Genomic DNA, 19,725 nt, shown 5'->3' on the forward strand with positions numbered 1-19,725 from the left:
CTGTCAGCACAGAGCCTGACGTGGGGCTCGAACTCACAGACCGCGAGATCATGACCTGAGCGGAAGTCGGACCCTCAACCGACTGAGCTACCCAGGGGCCCCTATTGGGATGTAAGAAGGGAATGGAATTCTAGAGGAATTTTTTTTTTTTTTAATTTTTTTTTTCAACGTTTTTATTTATTTTTGGGACAGAGAGAGACAGAGCATGAACGGGGGAGGGGCAGAGAGAGAGGGAGACAGAGACTCGGAAACAGGCTCCAAGCCATCAGCCCAGAGCCTGACACGGGGCTCGAACTCACGGACCGCGAGATCGTGACCTGGCTGAAGTCGGACCCTCAACCGACTGAGCTACCCAGGGGCCCCTATTGGGATGTCAGAAGGGAATGGAATTCTAGAGGAACTTTTTTGATGACCCTCCTCCCCCACGCCTGCACGGTGTAATTAAGTCCTCAAACCAGTGGAAGCCCCTTAGAGACACAGCCCAACCCCAGACTGTTGTCCGTCTGGTCCCAGGTCTTACACTCCACCCAGGTCTTGAGGCTTACCCCTCCCCACTGTGATGACGGGTCCCTGGAATGCTAACTGTGTGCCAGGATCTAGATCAAGGGTGCTTCTTCATTATCTTATTTACTTCTCAAAATAACCCTATAAAGTGCATTGTTACACTCCCACTTTACACGCCAGGTAGCTGAGGCTTAAAGTCATGAAGTGACTTTGCCCCAAATCACCAAGCTAGTTAGTGACGGGGCAGGTCGGCACCCTGGGGTGGCTCTTACCACCACATCACGTGCCTACGCGGAGGCAAAACCCACCGTGTGAGACTGTGCTGTGCGGTGAGTCTGAAGAACTGGGATCTCATCTTCTCAAGACGGGACAAGCCGTAGCCTGTCTGCAACCCTTCTAGAAAACGAGGGCATCAATATTGGCCTGATCTGGCTGGCTTGTTTCGTGGCTTCAATGGAAAGGAAAACAAAAATGCACATGTGAATGCTGGAGACGAACAAACTCGTTCTGTGTGTTTGCATTGCTCTCATTACTCTTATTGGGAGGGCTGGACTGGGGCTGCTTTCTGGCGGCCTTGAGAAGGACCTCAGTTTCCTTGTCTGCAGAATTGAGGAGGTTGGGCCCTTACTTCTTTATATGCACAGCAGACTCTTAAACCACCCCGAGCAAGCAGAATGGATGAACACACAGATAATGAACACACAGAGCCGGAGAGACGAGGAGTCAGGAGATTTTATTCCTCACAACATTGTGCCTCCCGCCACCGCCCATCTCCCAAGGTGTCCCATGGCAATGGGCATCCGGAAGGCCTCATTCTTCCATCTTCTGTGGGAAAAAAACAATCAGGGAACGAGTCAAACCAAAGGCAAGGTGGACTGTTGCCTTCATGTGGAACAGCCGGAAAGGCACGAAAAATATTACGGAGTGGCATGGTTTCCCCCTTGCACGTCATAAAAACAAAGCCGGGAGCCCCTGAAGATGGGCGAGCCCCCCCGAGAAAGTAGGGGCTTCCTGGGCAGTGCCTCTTACGACAAAGAGGGATGGGGATGATTACGTGTCTGGCCCCCTTGTCCCCCTCTGCCCCATGAGCCTGGAGCCACTGGGGGCCTGGCCAAGGCGTGGCATCTGTGAGTTCAGGGCCAGCAGCGGGGAAGAGGCTGCAGCCTACGTCCTCCACACTCTCCCTGGGGTGCTCCCCTGGTCCTGGTCTCGGGACATCTGCTCTCACCTGGCTCCCCACATCTCGGCTCTTGGCCCGGAGCTTGTTGACCTGGGACTCTGCAATGTCGGCCCTCTCCTCCGCCTCCTCCAGCTCATGCTGGACCCTCCGGCACTTGGACATCTGTGTGTTGGCCTGCTCCTCCTGTGCAAGAGAGAGGGGCTAGAGGCTGAGGAAGCCCTTCACTCTGGCTCTGAGGCTCCGAGTCCCTGCGGGGCCTTGGGGGACACTCCCAGCCCCTGATGGCTGATGCTGTCTGATCACCTCGAGGGTACTGCTGTCCTAGGACCCCCGCCTGTCCCCTCACGTCCCTACTCTGTGCTAACACCCCCACTGGAGCTCTTTGGCGGGGACCCCAGTCCCGAGTCCTCCCGAGGCACCTGGAAGGTCAGAGGCCAGTAGCCCAACCCTCCCCCCACCTTGCCCTGGCCTCCTCCAGCCCTTGTCTGCCTGTGGCCTGGCCACCATGCATGTCTGTCAAGGGTGATCTGAGGGTTCTTGAAGAAGGTGGCCTCCTGGGAAGTCCTGCTGCGACCGTGCTAATCCAATGGGTACAAATCCCTCCCCCATTTAATCAGTTCAGATCTGCTTCCTTGCCATCAGGATGGAACCGCCAGCCCCTTGGGCACGGAGGAAAACAGGACAAGGAGAGAAACCATATATGCTCAGTCATTTGTCGACAGCAGGGTCTCCCCAATTTTGTTCCTCAGGACACCAGTCTGGTGGGCTGCTCTACATATAATAAAAGGTTCTGGGGTACTGGGTGGCTCAGGTCAGGATCTTGCAGTTCGTGGGTTCAAGCCCCGTGTCGGGCTCTGTGCTGACAGCTCAGAGCCTGGAGCCTGCTTCAGATTGTGTGCCCCCCCACCCCACCTCTGTGCCTCCCCAGCTCATGCTCTGTCTTTCTCTCAAGAACAAATAAACATTAAAAAAAAAAAAAAAAGGTTCGAGTTCCACTAAGGGTGAGCCACACTACGTTCTAGAATATTCTGTCCACTTTGAAGGGTGCATTTCACGTCACCTAAAAAATCTGAGAAATCCTTGAAAGCAACCAGTTCAACTCTGTTTAACCTAGAGTTTCCAAAACTATTTCTTTTCTGTAAAATGAAAAGTACCCCCCCTTACCTTCCCCCTGCCCCCCCCCCGAAGGTTCCTGCTAGTAACTTCCCTTAGGTTGATCTGATCAGGGTGGTGGGTGGCAATTAGAGAGGGCAGGAAGGATAAGGCCCTGGGGACCAGGGATGGGGGCAAGGGGAGATGCCGTGAACCAGGGTAGGGGGGTTTAAGGTGAGGCTGTGGGGTACGCTGAGCTGGCTGGGGTGTCAGGGCAAAGTGAGGCCGGCAGGGTGGGGATAGGGGATAAAATGAGGGGTCTGGCCACGAGACTGAGGCGGGAGGCACCCAGGAGGTGCAGCAGGGGTTTGGGGGACAGGCTTGTCTGACACAAACCAGGGGAGGGAGGAAGGGCAGGTGTCCCTGAGTCGGCAGCCTACAAATAAAACCCCAGGCCTCTGGCTCCGTGGACGTGGCCCAGGGCTGGGGGTGCTGGGGCCCCCCTACTCACAGCCTCCTCGGCCTGCCTCTTGTACGCCTTCACTTTGGCCTGAAGCTTGTCCACCAGGTCCTGGAGCCTAAGGATGTTCTTGCGGTCCTCCTCAGCCTGCGAACACAGCGCCGTGCCAGGGTCCCCCAGACCCTCCCCTGCTCCTGAGGGGGCCGGTGCTCGCGGAGGCTTTGCAGCCCCTTACCTGGTACGTCATTTCCTTGACTTTGCGCTCATATTTGTGAGCCCCCTTCAGAGCTTCGGCCCCCCTCTTCTGCTCGGCGTCCAGCTCACTTTCCAGCTCCCGCACCTGGGTTTGGGGGGGAGAGAGCACAGCATCCGGGTCGGAGCCCCTGTGCTTCTCCCGGACATGTGTGAGTGGGGGGCATTTTCGGGCAAACTCAGGATCCTCTGATGATAGTTTGTAAAAATGTCTCCTCATGCTCAGAAACCACATTTTTTAATTTATTTTTAGTTATTTTTTTAAAATGTTTGTTTTTGAGAGAGAGAGAGAGAGAGACAGAGCATGAGCGGGGGAGGAGCAGAAGAGAGAGGGAGACACAGAATCTGAAGCAGGCTGCAGGCTCTGAGCTGTCAGCACAGAGCCTGAGCGGGGCTCGAACCCACAATCCGTGAGGTCACGACCTGAGCCGAAGTCAGAGGATCAACTGACTGAGGCACCCAGGCACCCCGCTCAGGAACCACACTTTGGTCACAAGGCCACCACGGTCTGTGCAGTGGCTTTGTGCAAACGATAGCAAGATGCCCTCCTTGGGCAGTGACAGCTCTTAGGGGCACACGGCTGGGCTATCAAGCCGGGCTCTGCATAAGACGCCTCTTTCTGTGGGGCCAGCAGCCCGGTGAGGCCTGTGCTCTGGCCCCGACTTGTCCCCGCGGGCGAAGCCGGCAACGACCATCTGGGGTGGCCCTGATTCCTGGTTAATGAGAATGTGCGGGTCATGGTGAGAGCCTGGGCCAGGAACGGTCTGGGTGTGTTGAAGGGCCTGGTCCAGCTGATTGATGCTGAGCAGGTCAGGGGCTGCTCCTGAGAATGAGTTTTTACGCGTCTAGGATGGACATTATAATTCCTTCCCCACTTACCTCAAATGTGGGGATCAATTAGACAAACGAGGGGCGCCTGGGTGGCTCAGTTGGTTAAGCGTCCGACTCTTGGTTTCTGCTCGGGTCATGATCTTACCGAGGCCCGCACCGGGCTCTGTTCTAACAGTGTGGAGCCTACTTGGGATTCTGTCTTTCTCGTCTCTCTCTGCCCCTCCCCCACTGTGCTGAGTCTCTCTCTCTCTCTCTCTCTCTATTAAACTTAAAAAAATATCAAAGTATGTGCAAGTATGTTTGATAAAGCGCTACATAGGTGTTGTTCATTTCATAGCTGCCTCTGCCTTTCCTGAAGTCTTGAGAGGATAGGTCAGCCACTGAGAACACAGGTCACTAACTAGCCCCGACTCCACAGTCCAGGGACCGTGGCAGCCAGTCCCCGGGAATCCCAGCGGCCACAGACGGGGGCAGCTCAGGCCTTGTGGACTCACCAGGTCAACCTTGAAATCCACCAGTGGAACGGGGTAACTCTGGGCACTGTCCCAAAACAGATCCCTGGGACTCCTGGCCACCCCGCAAGCTCTGGGAAGCTGCTTTCCATTAGGTTCTACAAAACGCGTGTGCTCCTGGCAGTGCTCTTGTGGCCTCTGAGAGGTTTACAGAACTAAAGATAACTGGGTGGCTGATATTGGAGGCCAGTCGAGATGCCTCGTGTGCGAGGGGAGGCTGGCCGAGGAGGGCTCCCTGCCAACCCAGGAATCAAAGAATCATGGAGGACGGCATGGGATCTAATCCCTCCCTCAGTGGAGGGATCCGTGAGAAGGACAGACCTAAATTCACTTAACACTGTATGACTGGGAATAATTAAAAAGAAGCATTGAAAGAATTTTGGAGGACAGTGCTTAGTGCAGAGCCTGATGCGGGGCTTGAACTCACAAACCATGAGGTCATAACCTGAGCAGAAATCAAGAGTCCAATGCTCAACTGACTGAGCCACCTAGGCGCCCCCTGGTGTTGACTTTTGTTACTCACATGTCCACAGCTGCCTCGTTTTTAGCCAAAAGATCCTTTTTACAGCGTGTATGTGCTGGTGACCACATCCTTGGGAGGCTGGCATGAAGACTGACCGCATTTGAGGCCCTTCCCTGCTGGGAGAGGTCATCTCCTTCCCTTTGCCAGCCCCTCACGCCCTTCCCCACCTACGTTTCCATTTCCTTCCTCTGGGACAACGGGGACTTTCTACAAACTCTCCCCAAACCCCAGCCCTTTTCCAGAACTTCGACTGGTAGTGGAGCCCATTTTCAAAACAAAAGAAACAAGAACCATCACAGGTCTAAAGGGAGAAGAAATGGGTACAGGAAACCAAGGGAGAAATTAGCAAAGAAAGGAAAACAAACACAAAGAAGTTCCCAGATAATGAAAGAGCAGGAATCCTTGGGCAAGGCGGTGAATTTTCCTGCAGGCATTGGCGGGGGGGGGGGGGGGGGGGGGGGGGGGGGGGGGGAGTGGGGGGAGCGCCAGTCTAGGAAGGAGCACAGTGTTGTGGACTGCGTTGGGACTGGGAGAGCTGGAAAGGAACAGGAGCCAGAGGTAAAGAGACACTATAGACTTTAGGTAGGACGGGCCACTGCTCACCAAAGTGGAGGCTGGTCCCAAATGGGGGTCCCACCAAATATGTGATTTTAAGAATGTGAAGTATATTCCCCCTTATTTCCGTGGGTCCCAGTTCCCATGAAAACAGGACGTGAACATTTGCAAGTGTCATTACCCCGAAGCTACTGAGGCATAAGCCTTGTAAAGTGGGTGGGGCTGTGTGTTGGGCTGTGGGAAGCAGCGAATGTCTGGACCGCGGCTGTGCCCCGGCGGCGAAATCCGATATCACTTGGAGAGCCAGAGTCCTCTCCAGCCACCGCCCTACCCGCCCTACCCGGTTCTCCAGTTTCTGGATCTGCTTCTTCCCGCCCTTCAGGGCCAGCTGCTCAGCCTCGTCCAGACGGTGCTGAAGGTCCTTCACCGTCTGCTCCAGGTTCTTCTTCATCCGCTCCAGGTGGGCGCTGGTGTCCTGCTCCTTCTTCAGCTCCTCGGCCATCATGGCCGCCTGATTAAGCGCATGGAAAGTATCAGTGGGCCACCTGGCATCCCTACCGGGCGCACAGGGAGGATGCCGTCAAGGTCAATACTGAGCGTGTTGGTCCCGCCTCCCTCATTCAGTCTGCACCACGAGGCACCTCCTCCCCACGTTGTCTCTGCGGAGGCTTCATCTCATTCCCTCTGCTGACGGCAGGTCAGCCGGAGACGAAACCCACTTGCCTGGTCTCGGCTTAGAAGCCCCTTCCCCACCAAGCCAAGCACTTGCTCTGAAAAGAAGGAACGGAGCTCACATCCGTGATGGCCTTCTTGGCCTTCTCCTCCGCGTTTCTGGACTCCTGCATCGAGTTCTCCACCTCCGCCTGGCACTGAGCTATGTCGGCTTCCAGTTTTTTCTTGGTATTTATCAGGCTCGTGTTCTATAAAAAGAATCAGATGCCAGAGGTATAGGTTGTATTTGGACGCTCGAAACAACCGAGAGGGAGAAAGTTGGGTGGGGAAGGAAACACATCACGATCGTGTTTCTTATTTCCCACACGGGGATTTGCTGGATGCTCTTTTATTCTTGACCGAACACAAGGTCCTGAAACAGACGCAAGAACTGCACGTAAAATAATTGGTTAAATGATACAAGTAGATTTTCCCATAAATGAGGAAGAATTATTCAGTAAGAGGTGTTGGAGCAAAGAAAGGATGGGTAGACATAAGTATATAAAATGTGAAATTTTTTTTTTTTGAGGGGGGTGGAGGGGCAGAGAGAGAGAGAGAGAGAATCCTGACGAAGGGCTCAAACTCATGAACCATGAGATCATGACCTGAGCCAAGATCAAGAGTTGGATGCTTAACCAACTAAGCCATCCAGGTGTCCCTAAAATGTGAAACAATTCTTTAAAAAAATTTTTTTAATGTTTTATTTTTGAGAGAGAGAGAGAGAGAGAGAGAATGAAGAGTGGGTGAGGGGCAGAGAGAGAAGGAGACACAGAATCGGAAGCAGGCTCCAGGATCTGAGCTGTCAGCACAGAGCCAAATGTGGGGCTTGAACTCGTGACCATGAGATCATGACCTGAGCCAAAGTCAGACGCTTAACTGGCTGAGCCACCCAGACACCCTGGTATTTTTCTTCTATTCATGTGCTTGTATTGTCTATGTTTTGCAACAAATAATTAAAAAAAAAAACTTTCATAAAGGTAGGGGTGCCTGGAGTGCCTGGGTGGCTCCGTCGGGTAAGCGGCCGACTGGTGATTTTGGCTCAGGTCATGATCTCACAGTTTGCGTGTTTGAGCCCTGCATCGGGCTCTGTGCTGACAGTGCAGAGCCTGCTTGGGATTCTCTCTCTCTCTCTTGGTCTCTCAAAAATAAATAAGTAAACTCAAAGAAACTAAAGAAACTTTTACAAATGTAACAACATAATTATTTTGAAAGACAATTCTCATTTTCCAAGGTTGTGGCTTGGATGTCTCCTCCTCCGGTCTCGTCATGTAATAATTCATCCTTGCCTTCTCTGATTTCCCCACAACGTCCATCACCTTGTATCTTCAGCTTAAAGACAGCTCAGAAATCTGGCATCTGGAGCGTACTTGTTCCAAGAATGAAAGCTTAAGGCGACTTGCTCTTGACCGCTGGTCTGGGAGGAAGGGAGGGTGCTGCCTTCCACTGTATGGGTGGCCTGCCTGCCCCCCGTGCCCCTCCGGACGGACGCACCTGCGAGTTCAGGAGCTGCACGCGATCGCTGGCGTCCAGAAGCTCCTGCTCCGACAGCCTGCGGGTCCGCTCGGTCTGCTCCAGGGCCGCCTTCAGCTCCTCCAGCTCCTCCAGCAAGAGGCCATTCCTGCGCTCCACAATGGCCAGCTGCTCCTTGAGGTCCTCGTTGCTCCTCAGGGCGTCATCCAGGTGCAGCTGGGAAGCCTTCAGGGAAAACCGGGCGTGAGGCCGGAGCCCAGGCCGAGAGCCCGTCGGGTCCGCCAGGGCCTGCGCGCTGACCTTGAGCTGGCCCTGCACGGTGTGCAGGTGCTTCTGGGTCTCTGCCACCTGGCGGCTGGAATGGCCCAGCTGGATCTCCATCTCGTTGAGGTCTCCCTCCATCTTCTTTTTCAGCCTCAGGGCATCGTTCCGGCTCCGGATTTCGGCATCCAGCACGCTTTGCATGGCCTCTGCGGCCCGCTGGCTGTTTCTTTTCAGCTGCTCGATTTCTTCGTCCTTCTCAGTGACCCTGCGGTCAAGCTCGGATTTCACCTGGCTCAACTCCAGTTGGATGCGCAAGATCTTGCTCTCTTCGTGTTCCAGGGAACCCTGAGGAAAGCAGACGGGCGACTGGGTGGGCAGCTGTCTTCTCAAACGGCTGTTTTCCTCTCCGTTACGAGAAAACGGGTGTTATTCCACCCGCTTTACAGAGAGCCAGAGGTCAAGCAATTTGCCCCCAAATGACCCTCCCAGTAATGAAACTGGAACTAAAACTTTGGACCTGTTATTAACAATTTTACGTCTTGGGGAGGACGGAGCATCTTTTTGAGTTAGTAAAACCTTTATTGGGTGTGTCTATTCTAAGTGACCATAAGTCGGGGGCCACTTATTCTCCAAAACAACAGGATAATTGCTTTCCGGTCGTCCTGCGTTATGCAGATTTCCCTACACAGCTCGACTGTCCACCCGCCCTGCGCTGGCCACACCGATTAGGGCATCGGGACACTGAGCCTATATGTTGCCTTTACAGAAGTCCCAGTGGCCAAAGATGGTTGTGTGTGACTGTCAAAACCGAGCAATTCTGAGACAGCTCTCAGGATGTTTGATGATGGATTCTTGCTTCCTGAGAGGAAGACACTGAGGGCATAATGAACACATTTATTTATTTTCAAAAGGGGAGATGTGATAAGCTGAGCTGGAGGGGCCCCGGGAGGAGAAACACAGCACAGCTGTTTCCCCGGGGATGGCTGGATGTTAATTCCCATGAAGCCTTGGCATCTCCTGGCAGGAGACAGCCCCAAAGTCAGGGTCTAGTCAGTCCCCCCTCCTTCAGGGTCCCACCCTCCTGAGCTTCCTCGTGTCTTGCCCCAGACACTTACCTCCACCTCCTCCAGGGCCACCTGGAGGTCTGACTTTTCTTGCTCTACCTGCTTCTTGGTCTTTTCCACTTCCTGCAGATTCTTGCCAGTCTCTGCAATCTGCTCGGTTAAGTCGGAAATCTCTTCTGCAAAGGACGGGCTCGATTTAGATCGTTTCATCTGGTTCCAGTTGACAGGCGAGGCATTTTGCCAGGGATTTGGGGGATGGGTGATGCATTCACGTTTATATAGGACAGGATACAGTGGGACCCTTCAGGTGAGGGGTCAGCAGGACACAGGTTTGTTGCCTCACCTGAACTCTGCAGAGAGGAGTGGTAAGAACAACACCCTGTGGCCCTTAACACTTCACAAAGTGTATAACAGGGTCACGGTGAGGGCCAGAAAAGGAAATTTGTGGAGACGATGCATAGAATATAGGATCATCATCTTTCGGAGCCAGAAGGAGTTTTAGGGGGTCTAGGATCTGGTCTGATTTTGCAGATCAGGGGTCTGAGGTCCTAAGGGATTTAGTGATATGCTGGAGGACACAACGCCACGTAGAGACGGAATCCATGGGGGAACTTGTTCTCCAAGAAGAGGTGAGCTTAGCAATTCATTTTGCCCTTTGTGCTGCAGAATGAGACCCTGGTGTGATGGCTGTACATGAGCAGGGCTGAGCTCCAGGGTCAGCTGAACAGATGGGAGGGTTTTGAGGGACAGCGGGAAGAAGAAAGAGGGAGGACGGAGGAAGGGGTACGGGTGCAAACCTGGGGTGCGGAGAGAGCTCACCTTGCAGATTTTTTTAAAGCTTATTAATTATTTATTTAGAGAGAGACAGAGACAGCATGAGATGGGTAGGGACAGAGAGAGAGAGAGAGAGAGAGAGAGAGAGAGAGAGAGAGAAAATCCGAAGAAGGCTCCACGCTATCAGCACAGAGCCCGACACGGGGCTCGAACCCACGAACTGTGAGATCACGACCTGAGCTGAAACCAAGAGTCGAACACTTAACGGACTGAGCCTCCCAAGCGCCCCATCACCTTGCAGATTTTTATTCTCCCGCCTCAGTGTCTCCAGCTGGTCCACCACCTCCTCGTAGGCATTCTGCATCTTGAAGATTTCAGTACTAAGTGACCTGGATCCTTTCTGAGCGGCTTCCAACTCAGCCTGACTCTCGTCCAGCTTTTGCTTCCACTCTGCAAGGACCTGGGAGATGACCAAGGGACACCTGAGCAGCAGAAAGGGCCAGGGGACCCGGGAGAGCCCATGAAAACAGGAAGCTTGTGTCAACAATGCCAGGGTTTCACCCTCCCGTCCTGGAGCCCCAAGAAACAGGTCTAGATCACGGGCCCCAGACTCTGCTATTCCCACAGGCCGTCTGCTGGGTTCCTATAGGTGTTTGGGTTCTCCAAGGGAACCTGAATCAGCTTGCTCTAAAAATTCACTTTGGAGAGACAGTCACAAAAGCAGAGAGGCGTTGCAAATCCCAACCGCCCACGCAGTGATTTGCTGCTCAGAGGGTCTCCCTGATGTGTGGGCATCTCACACATCCCAGCGTGAGAAACCGGGGCTCTCGGGGGACAGACCTTATCCAGGTCTCTCTGCTTCCTGTCCAGGATGGCACGGGCTGTGTTGGTGCGTTCCAAGTCCAGCATCAAATCATCCACTTCCCCCTGAAGCCTCTGCTTGGTTTTCTCCAAGGAGGCGCACTTGGCACTCACTGCCTCTGTGTTTTCCTCTGCTTCCTGGAGCCTTTGAGCCAGCTTTTTCCTAAAAGAACCAGAGTATCCCCCCCACTTGGCAAAGGTGGACTATTTCAGAACTACCTGTTAGACCGGATGAGGAGGAACAGTCTGTTCAGGACTGGAACTTGGTAAGACCAAGACCTGGAAGGTCATGAGTGGACAGGGTCTAGGTATCACCTGAAGAATTGCTAAGTGCTGGGTGGCAGAGCAGGCCAGCGAGAAGCCACCAAAGCAACAAGGTGGAGTGGACAGTCCCAGGGGAGGGACAGGGATGCCCCGTCTGAAAGCTTAAGAAAACTCAAGGGCCTGGAGAGGAAGGAAGAGAGTCTCTCAAAGTAGGAAGAATTCTCTGTCTCTTCACTTGTGTCTCGGGGTCACCTCTCCCGCCGTAGCCTGGGACCCCGTACTTGGCCTCCTCCAGCTCCTCTGTGCGCTGGATGGCGTCCGTCTCGTATTTGGTCCTCCACTGGGCCACCTCGCTGTTGGCCTTGGACAGCGCCCTCTGCAGCTCAGCCTTGCCCTCCTGCTCCTCCTCGTGCTGTTCCCGCAGCAGGTCACAGTCGTGGCGGGAGGACTGCAGGGCGTGGGCCAGCGCGTTCTTGGCCTGCGACAGTATGATTGTGAGGCTGCAAAGACGACTATCTGGCCATCTTCCAAGCTAAGGTATTCCCACTTTAAACCAGCATTTCCCAACGTGAACCATTCCCAAGCTGCCTTCACAAAGCTTTGCCACACCTCCATACATCCCGTCTCATTTAACATTTTTTAAAAGCTGACTCCCTTATTATATTTAAATACGTGCATTTCAAAAGTAAACTTTTACACTGCATTAAATCTCAAAGCGTTAGCATTTGCCATAAACAGGAGGGAACCGTTAGAATAAACGCCACGGAGATAAAGCCGGGTTATCCATCACCTTCTAGCTAGGTACTTTCGGCCGTGGCTCTGTGGCTGAGGCCTCCTCTCTGTATAACGAAAATAAGCACCTGCTAGAGAGATGGTGTCCCACTTGAGATCTTTTCCTTATGTAATCAGAAGAATTGAAACAGAACGAGAAAGGAATAATGTTCTCCTTGTTTGATGCAATGTTAGGGAAAGCTCTCCCTGAGCTTAGCTGCTACTGTATCCTGGCCTGAGGACAGCCTCGTTCCTATAGTGGATCTTCTCGCTGCTTTTTCGTACTCTGCTTCTTGCCACAACCCCCACCCCAGCCCACTGAAGACCCTTAGCATATGATAGGAAGATGGCAGACAAAAAGTGGTCGTTCTTTTTTTAAGGGTATGCGGAGCTCGGGAGAACTCTGAAAGATTGCCTTGTAAATCTTGGCCGGTGCATGGCAACCTCAAAAATCACCGAATGCAGCTTTGTGGACTCCTGGACTCCCATTCTAACGCTTGAACACACATCGGCAGCATTTATGAGGCACCCGCTGTGTGCACTGTTCTACGCACTGTACCTACTGTTTACCACGAGGGAAAAATTATTCTTGCCTAGGCATTTATAGATCAGTGCGGGGGAGGGAATGGGCATGATGGACATAAATATCTCGATATCGAAGTCAAGAACATGATGATGATGTGCATATTTATGTATGTGTCCCAAATGTGTCCCTAAAGCCATGCGGTGTTTTTGGAGGAGGAGAGCTTAAGAGCGGGTGTTGTAGCACGTGATACATGAGTGATGTGGAAGAAAGAGGAGGGTGTTTCGGGTGGTCAGGATAAATGGCTGAGCAGGGGGAAAGGATACACAGAGAGAGGCAGAGGAAGTCAAGCTGGTGCAGTGAATGGGGCCGGGGATGCCCTGGCTGGAGAGGCATGTTTATCAGACCACCTCGTGGGGAGCAGAGGAACCCAGAGGATGGGGCACCCTGGCTCTGAGGAAGGAGATCCAAGGTCAAAGTCCTGTAATCTCAGAGAACAGGTTCCCTTTGGTTCCTATGCAGCAGAGGAGAAGCTTTCTACCTCCTGCGGTCACAATGCCTCCAACCATTTTTTGTGGCTTCTCAGGTTGTGACTGTGCCAGAAAGAGGCATTCTCACCTTGGTTTCTTCTTCCAGTTGCCTCTTAAGCTCCTCCAGCTGCTGGGTGAGGGCCTGCTTGCCTTTGGTTAGCTGTGAAATCAGAGACTCCTTCTCTTCCACTTGATGGCTCAGCTCCCCTACCGAACAGATGCATGAGTGTTGCACACCGTCCTCTCCCGTGGCCTGGCTGCACCCCAGGGCCCTGCCCATCCTTACCATTTTGGGTCTGCAGTCTTGCCTTCTGCATGTTCAGATCATGGATCAGCTGTGTCTGTTGGTCATCCTTGGCCTTGATCTCATTAAACTGGTCTTCCACGGTCCGGCACATTCTCTCCATGTTACTCTTTTAAGAAAGAAGTCAACACGAATGGGAAAAATGGGTTTCCGGTGTCCAGGACTGAACTGGGAAGTATGGTGGCTTAGGCTTCTTGTCAGGTAAAATAAAACAAATTTGCTCATGTTTATTTTTGGGAGAGAAAGCGAGACAGAGCGTGAGCAGGGGAGGGGCAGAGAGAGAGGGAGACACAGAATCTGAAGCAGGTTCCAGGCTCTGGGCTGTCAGCACAGAGCCTGACATGGGGCTCGAACTCATGAACCCCGAGATCATGACCTGAGCCGAAATCAACAGTCAGATGCCTAACCGACTGAGCTACCGAGGCGCCCTGAACGTCAGTTTAAAAAATTACAATCCCTTCAGATTTGCTTTATTTTTTTCTGTCTGTGAATACTGCTTCGCCCCAATAAGTTGGAGCAACAGGGTTTTGGTAGCTAAGTATTGATTGGTTTGTAAAATACACCTTTGAGGAGATGCTATTCAAAGGAACCCCAGAATCTTCTTGCAATGTAAGTAATTCGATTGCCATTGGAATAATATTACCTTCTGATTTGTTTGCAAGCAGTATATTCAGGTGACAGTGTCGAACATTTCACTCGATTATACAAAAGGTTCTGTATGGTAGAGATAGCAGGAAGGGAGTCACTCCTGTAGCCTCTAGTTGGCCTGTATTTTTGTGAAATTTGTTTCAAAACCTTGCATATATTATCGACTTCTTCCTCTCGCCTCATGTAACACAAGATAAATGTATTGAGTGCATATTTTTCCTTAGACTGTGAAGTATAAGATGGCAGCAGAAGAGTCAGGGGTAGGGGCACCTGGGTGGCTCAGTCAGTTGAGTGTCCAGCTTCCACTCAGGTCATGATCTCATGGTTCATGAGTTCAAGCCCTGATTCTGGCTCTGTGCTGATAGCTCAGAGCCAGGAGCCTGCTTTGGATTCTGTGTCTCCCTCTGTCTCTCTGCTCCTCCCCTGCTTGTGCTCTCTCTTTCTCTCTCAAAAACAAACAAACATTTAAAAAAAAAGAAGAGGCAGAGATATTAGATTCCAAGGAAGTTCTCAAGTGCTTAGGATATCTTTGAGAAAATGACATATGAACATAAAATAATTTTATCTGGGGTAGTTGAAAAAGAGACAGCAGACTCACAAGGAGAAACAAAATCAAAGGATACAACAACTTAAAAAAAATAAAGCAATATAAAAGACTTCCTCCACTGGATTAAAAAAAAATTTTTTTTTTAACGTTTATTTATTTTTGAGACAGAGAGAGACAGAGCATGAACGGGGGAGGGGCAGAGAGAGAGGGAGACACAGAATCGGAAGCAGGCTCCAGGCTCTGGGCCATCATCAGCCCAGAGCCCGACGCGGGGCTCGAACTCACGGACCGTGAGATCGTGACCTGAGCTGAAGTCGGACGCTTAACCGACTGAGCCACCCAGGCGCCCCTCCACTGGATTTTAAAATTGAGAACCGAGAGCGGGAAACATGACAGAGAAAGGGAGGTGACAAGGCGGTGCTGCGTGTGGGTGCTGCCATCCTCATTCCTAACCCAGGCAACCCTGAGACCTGGCCTGTGTGTTACGGGGGAGAGGGACAGAGATGGAGACAGAGAATACATAACTCCTGAGAGGGAGGACAAAGCCAAGAAGGGCAGAAAACCGGGGAGGCAAGCAAGAGAGAAAAAGGAGTGGCAGTCGGGCAGTGAGGAAGCAATCAAGACGAAGCCCCGCCTGTGAATCCAGATCCTAAACAAGGACAGCAAGAGGCACCACGAATCTAGAAGCACATAGTCACTCCGTGAGGAAGGTTTGCCTTGAAGTCACACAGGAGCGGCTTTACCATGAATCTGGTGAGGTTTGAGCTTCACAACCCTCACTTCCAGGGGCCCTAGATCATGCAGGTGGCTATAAAAGGTTCCAGGTGGGGAAGGAAGCTGCATGCAAGCAGAAGAATATATTTCTACGGAGGCATTTCTGGCAAATGGCTCGAAGAGGTCTCAGAAGACGGGGACCTGATTTGTTTTTCTCACTCTAAATGAGCATTTACTTTTGTGCTTAACTTTGTATTTATAATGTTGGGTACATTTTATTTTTCGTTTTTAATTTTTTTTTAATTTATTTTTGAGAAAGAGAGAGAGAGCATGAGCGGGGGAGGGGCAGAGAGAGAGGGAGACACAGAATCGGAAGCAGGCTCCAGGCTCTGGGCCATCATCAGCCCAGAGCCCGATGCGGGGCTCGAACTCACGGAGCGCGAGATCGTGACCTGGCTGAAGTCGGACGCTTAACCGACTGCGCCACCCAGGCGCCCTGAGTACATTTTCTTAAAGAGCCCCTCCCCTCCTGAGTTTTCGAGCGGCGGCACAAAACTCGGATCTGCCCCTGTTCTCACGCATAACTTCACATTGGTAATGCCACCCGGGATTAACACGGTGGCTAGGGAGGAAGTGGCATGTAGAAAACCATGCCCAGCAAGGCCCTTTGGTACAACCCATCAATTGATTTAGCTGTAGAAAATGCCAGATGGGTTGGAAGGTTCTGAAAGCTTTCTGAGACTCTGGGAAGGATGATGAGACCTTGCGTCGCAAGGAGATCATTGAGTCAATCTTGAATGACCGGAATGGATTTCGGGTGTTGGGAGCAGGAAGAATTGGGGGAGAATCGGTTTAGAAGGGGAAGTGAATTCACGGGCATCAAATTACATCTGCCCCCTGGGCAGGTGGATGTGACTGCCTCACACTTGCTACGAGCAGGGAGTCAGGTACCTTGGCCTTGGAGACGGTCTCCATGTTACTGGCCAGGTCGTCGATCTCCATCTTCAACTCGCTCTTCTCCTTCTCCAGCTTCTGCTTGACCCTCTGTAGGTTGTCTATCTGCTCCCCCAGCTCGGCCACGCTGTCCGCGTGCTTCTTCCTCAGGGTGGCCGCCGTGGCTTCGTGCTGCAGGGTGGCCTCCTCCAGGTCCCTGCGCATCTTCTGGAACTCGGCCTCCCGCTTCTTGTTCATCTCGATCTGGGCGGAAGTGGCCCCGCCGGCTTCTTCCAGCCGCTCGCTGATCTCCTCCAGTTCGCGGGAGAGGTCGGAGCGCTGCTTCTCTGCTTTGGCCCGGGAGGCCCGCTCTGCCTCGATTTCCTCCTCCAGCTCTTCTGTGCGGGCCTGAGAGAGTCGCTGCATCAGGCATATTGGGGAGGGGGGAGTAGCCCTCTTTGGAAGGGGCAGGGTGGTGAGGGACTGAGGGTAGGCATCACAAAGAAAAGGATATGCTAGAACATTAAATTAGTGAGGAACAAACTTGGAAACAGTCTAAATGTCCATCAATATGGGACTTGTCGGGCTCTGTGCTGCCAGCTCAAAGCCTGGAGCCCGCTTCGGATTCTGTGTCTCCCTCTCTCTCTGTCCCTCCCCTGCTCATGCTCTGTCTCTCTCTGTCTTGAAAATAAATAAAACATTAAAAGAAATTAAAAAAAAATATGGGACTTGTCAAATCCACCATGATGGGGCCGTGTTCCAGGAGTTCGTGAAGGGTTAGACTGGACCCATGTCTATCACAGACAGGTCTGCAGGGGCAAGTTGTGGGGCGCCTGGGTGGCTCAGTTGGTTAAGCATCCGACTTCAGCTCAGGTCATGATCTCACGGTTCGTGGGTTCGAGTCCCGCATAGGGCTCTGTGCTGATGGCTCAGAGCCTGGAGCCTGCTTCGGATTCTGTGTGTGTGTGCCTCTCTCTCTGTCCCTTCCCTGCTCTCACTCTCTCTTTCTCTCTTTCTCAAAAATAAATAAAGATTAAAAAAAAAAAAAAAGGAGCAATTTGCAGAACCAAAGCCTCTGTGGTATCATATTTAAACTAAGAGATATAAAATATCCATATATTTAATGAATATATTTACATGCGTAAATATATATGTAAATATATATACTTTAATGTTCTTGTTCCTTTATAGTTTAATGTATATGTGCATATACATATGTATGCATTAATATATCCTATTAGTTTCTTTGGGTCTTTTCTTAAAAAAAGATTTTATTTTTATGTAATCTCTATGCCCAACGTGGGGTTTGAACTCACAATGCCTAGATCAATGTACATAAATCCACAGCAAAAGATCCCGGAGGATACACATCCCACTGAGAGTGGGAGTGACTTCTTTTTTTTTTTTTTTAAAGCTCATTTATTTATTTTGGGAGAGGCAGAGACAACATGTTGGGGAAGGACAGGGAGAGGGGGAAAGAGAGAATCCTAAACAGACTCCATGTTGTCAGTGCAGAGCCCAATGCGGGGCTCAAACCCACGAAGCCGTGACATCATGACCTGAGCTGAAATCGAGTCAGACACTCAACTGCCTGAGCCACCCAGGCGCCCCAGGAGTGACTTCTGAGAAGATGTGGAGAGCACCCAGCTCACTTGTGGTGATCAAAGCACCCTTACCAATCCCGTTTAGGCAACACTGTAATATTCGCAAGGAGATTGCCTGTGTGCTGCTGAGAAAATTAAGGTGTTAATTTCAGAGACATAAAGGGAAGGACAGGACATTCTGGCTCTGAGGACAGGAGGAAAACCAGCAGCTAAAGAAACAAAGAAACAAAGGGAGAAGGGCAGGAGGGACCCTTGCAAAGGGTTTTCAGGGTGGGGAGGGTTTTGATGTTTCCACCTGTAGTTCTTTGATCTTCTTTTGTAATTGCAAACCATGTGCTTGTTCGTCCTCAATTTTGGTTTGTAGCTGACTGATGTCAAACTCCTTCCTGCAAATATAACACGAAATACAAGCCTTTTAAAGGGGGTCGACTGGCTTTCAGGCTCAAACACAGAGGTCAAACATGAAATACCTACTTTTTCAATTTCTCCTCTAGTTGCTGCTTATCATTTTCTAGATCCATGATGGATTCCTGGGACATTTTCAGGTCTCCTTCCAGCTTCCTCTTCATTCTCTCCAGGTCCGCCCGGAGCTTCTTCTCCTGCTCCAAGGAGCCCTCAAGCTGGGGAGACGTGGGTGCAAAGGTTGAGACCCCGGGGAGAACGTGAGCTCGCCCCTTGAGCCAGTGTGGCCGCCCACGGCTTCTGAGGACCTAGATTGAACACCGTCACTCCTTCCTCGCTCACATGCATGGTGGTGGCCGGGGGGGGGGGGGGGGGGGGTGATGAGTGCAAATCTGTGAGTGTGCCCGTGTGTGGGTGCACGAGGGCGTGTGAGGAACAGAAAAACTGATGCCATCCAGACAAGTTCAAGCCACAACCGTGAGTGAAACCTGAAAAACCTCAGACACGGTTCTTGCACCGAGAACAAAGAATGTTAACACGATGGGGAACAATGGTCATTGTCATGGTTACTGAACGCTCTCCACCTCCTGAGCTTTTTCCACGGAAACCCTCCGAGGTGGATCCCTTTCAACAGGTGGAAACGGAGGCTGAAGAGTTTAAGGGTCTCACTCAACATTCCAGGCTCCTGTGGAGGGGGCTGAGGTCCAGACTCAGGGATTCTGATTCAGAATCAGAAGCTGGACACCACCCCCACCCCCACCCCCACCCCCTCTTGCCCGTGCTTCTGCAAGCAATAGCTCTTAGAAGGCAGTGGTAAAATCTCCTTACATCATCCGTTTGCTGTTCCAGCTTGACATTTATTTTGATTAGACCGTTGACTTTATCCTCCTCAACCTGGAGATCATCCAATGTTTGCTGATGGGCCTCCTGCAGAGACTTCTTCTCTTTGGTCAATTTGGAAATGTTTTCCTCTAGTGCTGTCATTTCCTCAGAAAGATTCTTTACCTGGAAGAGTATCAACACAATCGAATCGTGCAAACAATGAAGTCAGGGGCTTCCAGCAGAACCTACATTGTTCATTTTCTTTACTTTCTCTTTTTCATTCTTTTTTTTTTTTTTTTTTTTTTTTTTTTTGCCACTGCCTCTTTACCTCCCTGGCAGGTGCTTAGTGTGTCGTTGGGTGTATCATCCTGAAACTGGCAGTCTATGAATTCTTAATCTTCCTGACTGGCCTGCACGGAGAGCCTCAAATCCTCCCGTTAGGAACATTCCTTCAGAGAGGGTTAGGGATCTCACAGGGCAGCATATTGATAGATGCAGATAGGGTGCCTCTGAAGGACAACCGATCAATCTATATTTATCATAATATATCAATGAGAATTTGGGGGTTAGAATAAGGTAGGAAGCATAAGGAAAGAGATGCAGTGCTATG

At 51.5% G+C, this 19,725-nt stretch overlaps 1 protein-coding gene across 1 annotated transcript in view; it reads right to left on the reverse strand.

Annotated features, from left to right (window-relative positions):
- Positions 1-1,239: 1,239 nt before the first annotated feature.
- Positions 1,240-19,725, reverse strand: part of LOC125151294 (myosin-13) — a 53,044-nt gene continuing 34,558 nt past the window's right edge. Inside the window, exons 22-39 of the mRNA XM_047832025.1 lie at positions 19,122-19,298; positions 18,366-18,511; positions 18,187-18,277; positions 16,306-16,695; positions 13,428-13,554; positions 13,230-13,348; positions 11,599-11,795; positions 11,033-11,216; positions 10,487-10,652; positions 9,470-9,594; positions 8,391-8,699; positions 8,112-8,315; positions 6,704-6,829; positions 6,250-6,420; positions 3,472-3,576; positions 3,288-3,383; positions 1,733-1,867; positions 1,240-1,329 (exon numbers count right to left, since the gene is read on the reverse strand). Coding sequence (XP_047687981.1) covers positions 1,315-1,329; positions 1,733-1,867; positions 3,288-3,383; positions 3,472-3,576; positions 6,250-6,420; positions 6,704-6,829; positions 8,112-8,315; positions 8,391-8,699; positions 9,470-9,594; positions 10,487-10,652; positions 11,033-11,216; positions 11,599-11,795; positions 13,230-13,348; positions 13,428-13,554; positions 16,306-16,695; positions 18,187-18,277; positions 18,366-18,511; positions 19,122-19,298 — 2,883 coding nt within the window. The 3' untranslated portion in view covers positions 1,240-1,314. The remainder of the gene's footprint in view (positions 1,330-1,732; positions 1,868-3,287; positions 3,384-3,471; positions 3,577-6,249; positions 6,421-6,703; positions 6,830-8,111; positions 8,316-8,390; positions 8,700-9,469; positions 9,595-10,486; positions 10,653-11,032; positions 11,217-11,598; positions 11,796-13,229; positions 13,349-13,427; positions 13,555-16,305; positions 16,696-18,186; positions 18,278-18,365; positions 18,512-19,121; positions 19,299-19,725) is intronic.

The sequence above is a fragment of the Prionailurus viverrinus genome, chromosome E1 (assembly GCF_022837055.1).
Source record: "Prionailurus viverrinus isolate Anna chromosome E1, UM_Priviv_1.0, whole genome shotgun sequence".
Lineage (NCBI taxonomy): Eukaryota > Metazoa > Chordata > Mammalia > Carnivora > Felidae > Prionailurus > Prionailurus viverrinus.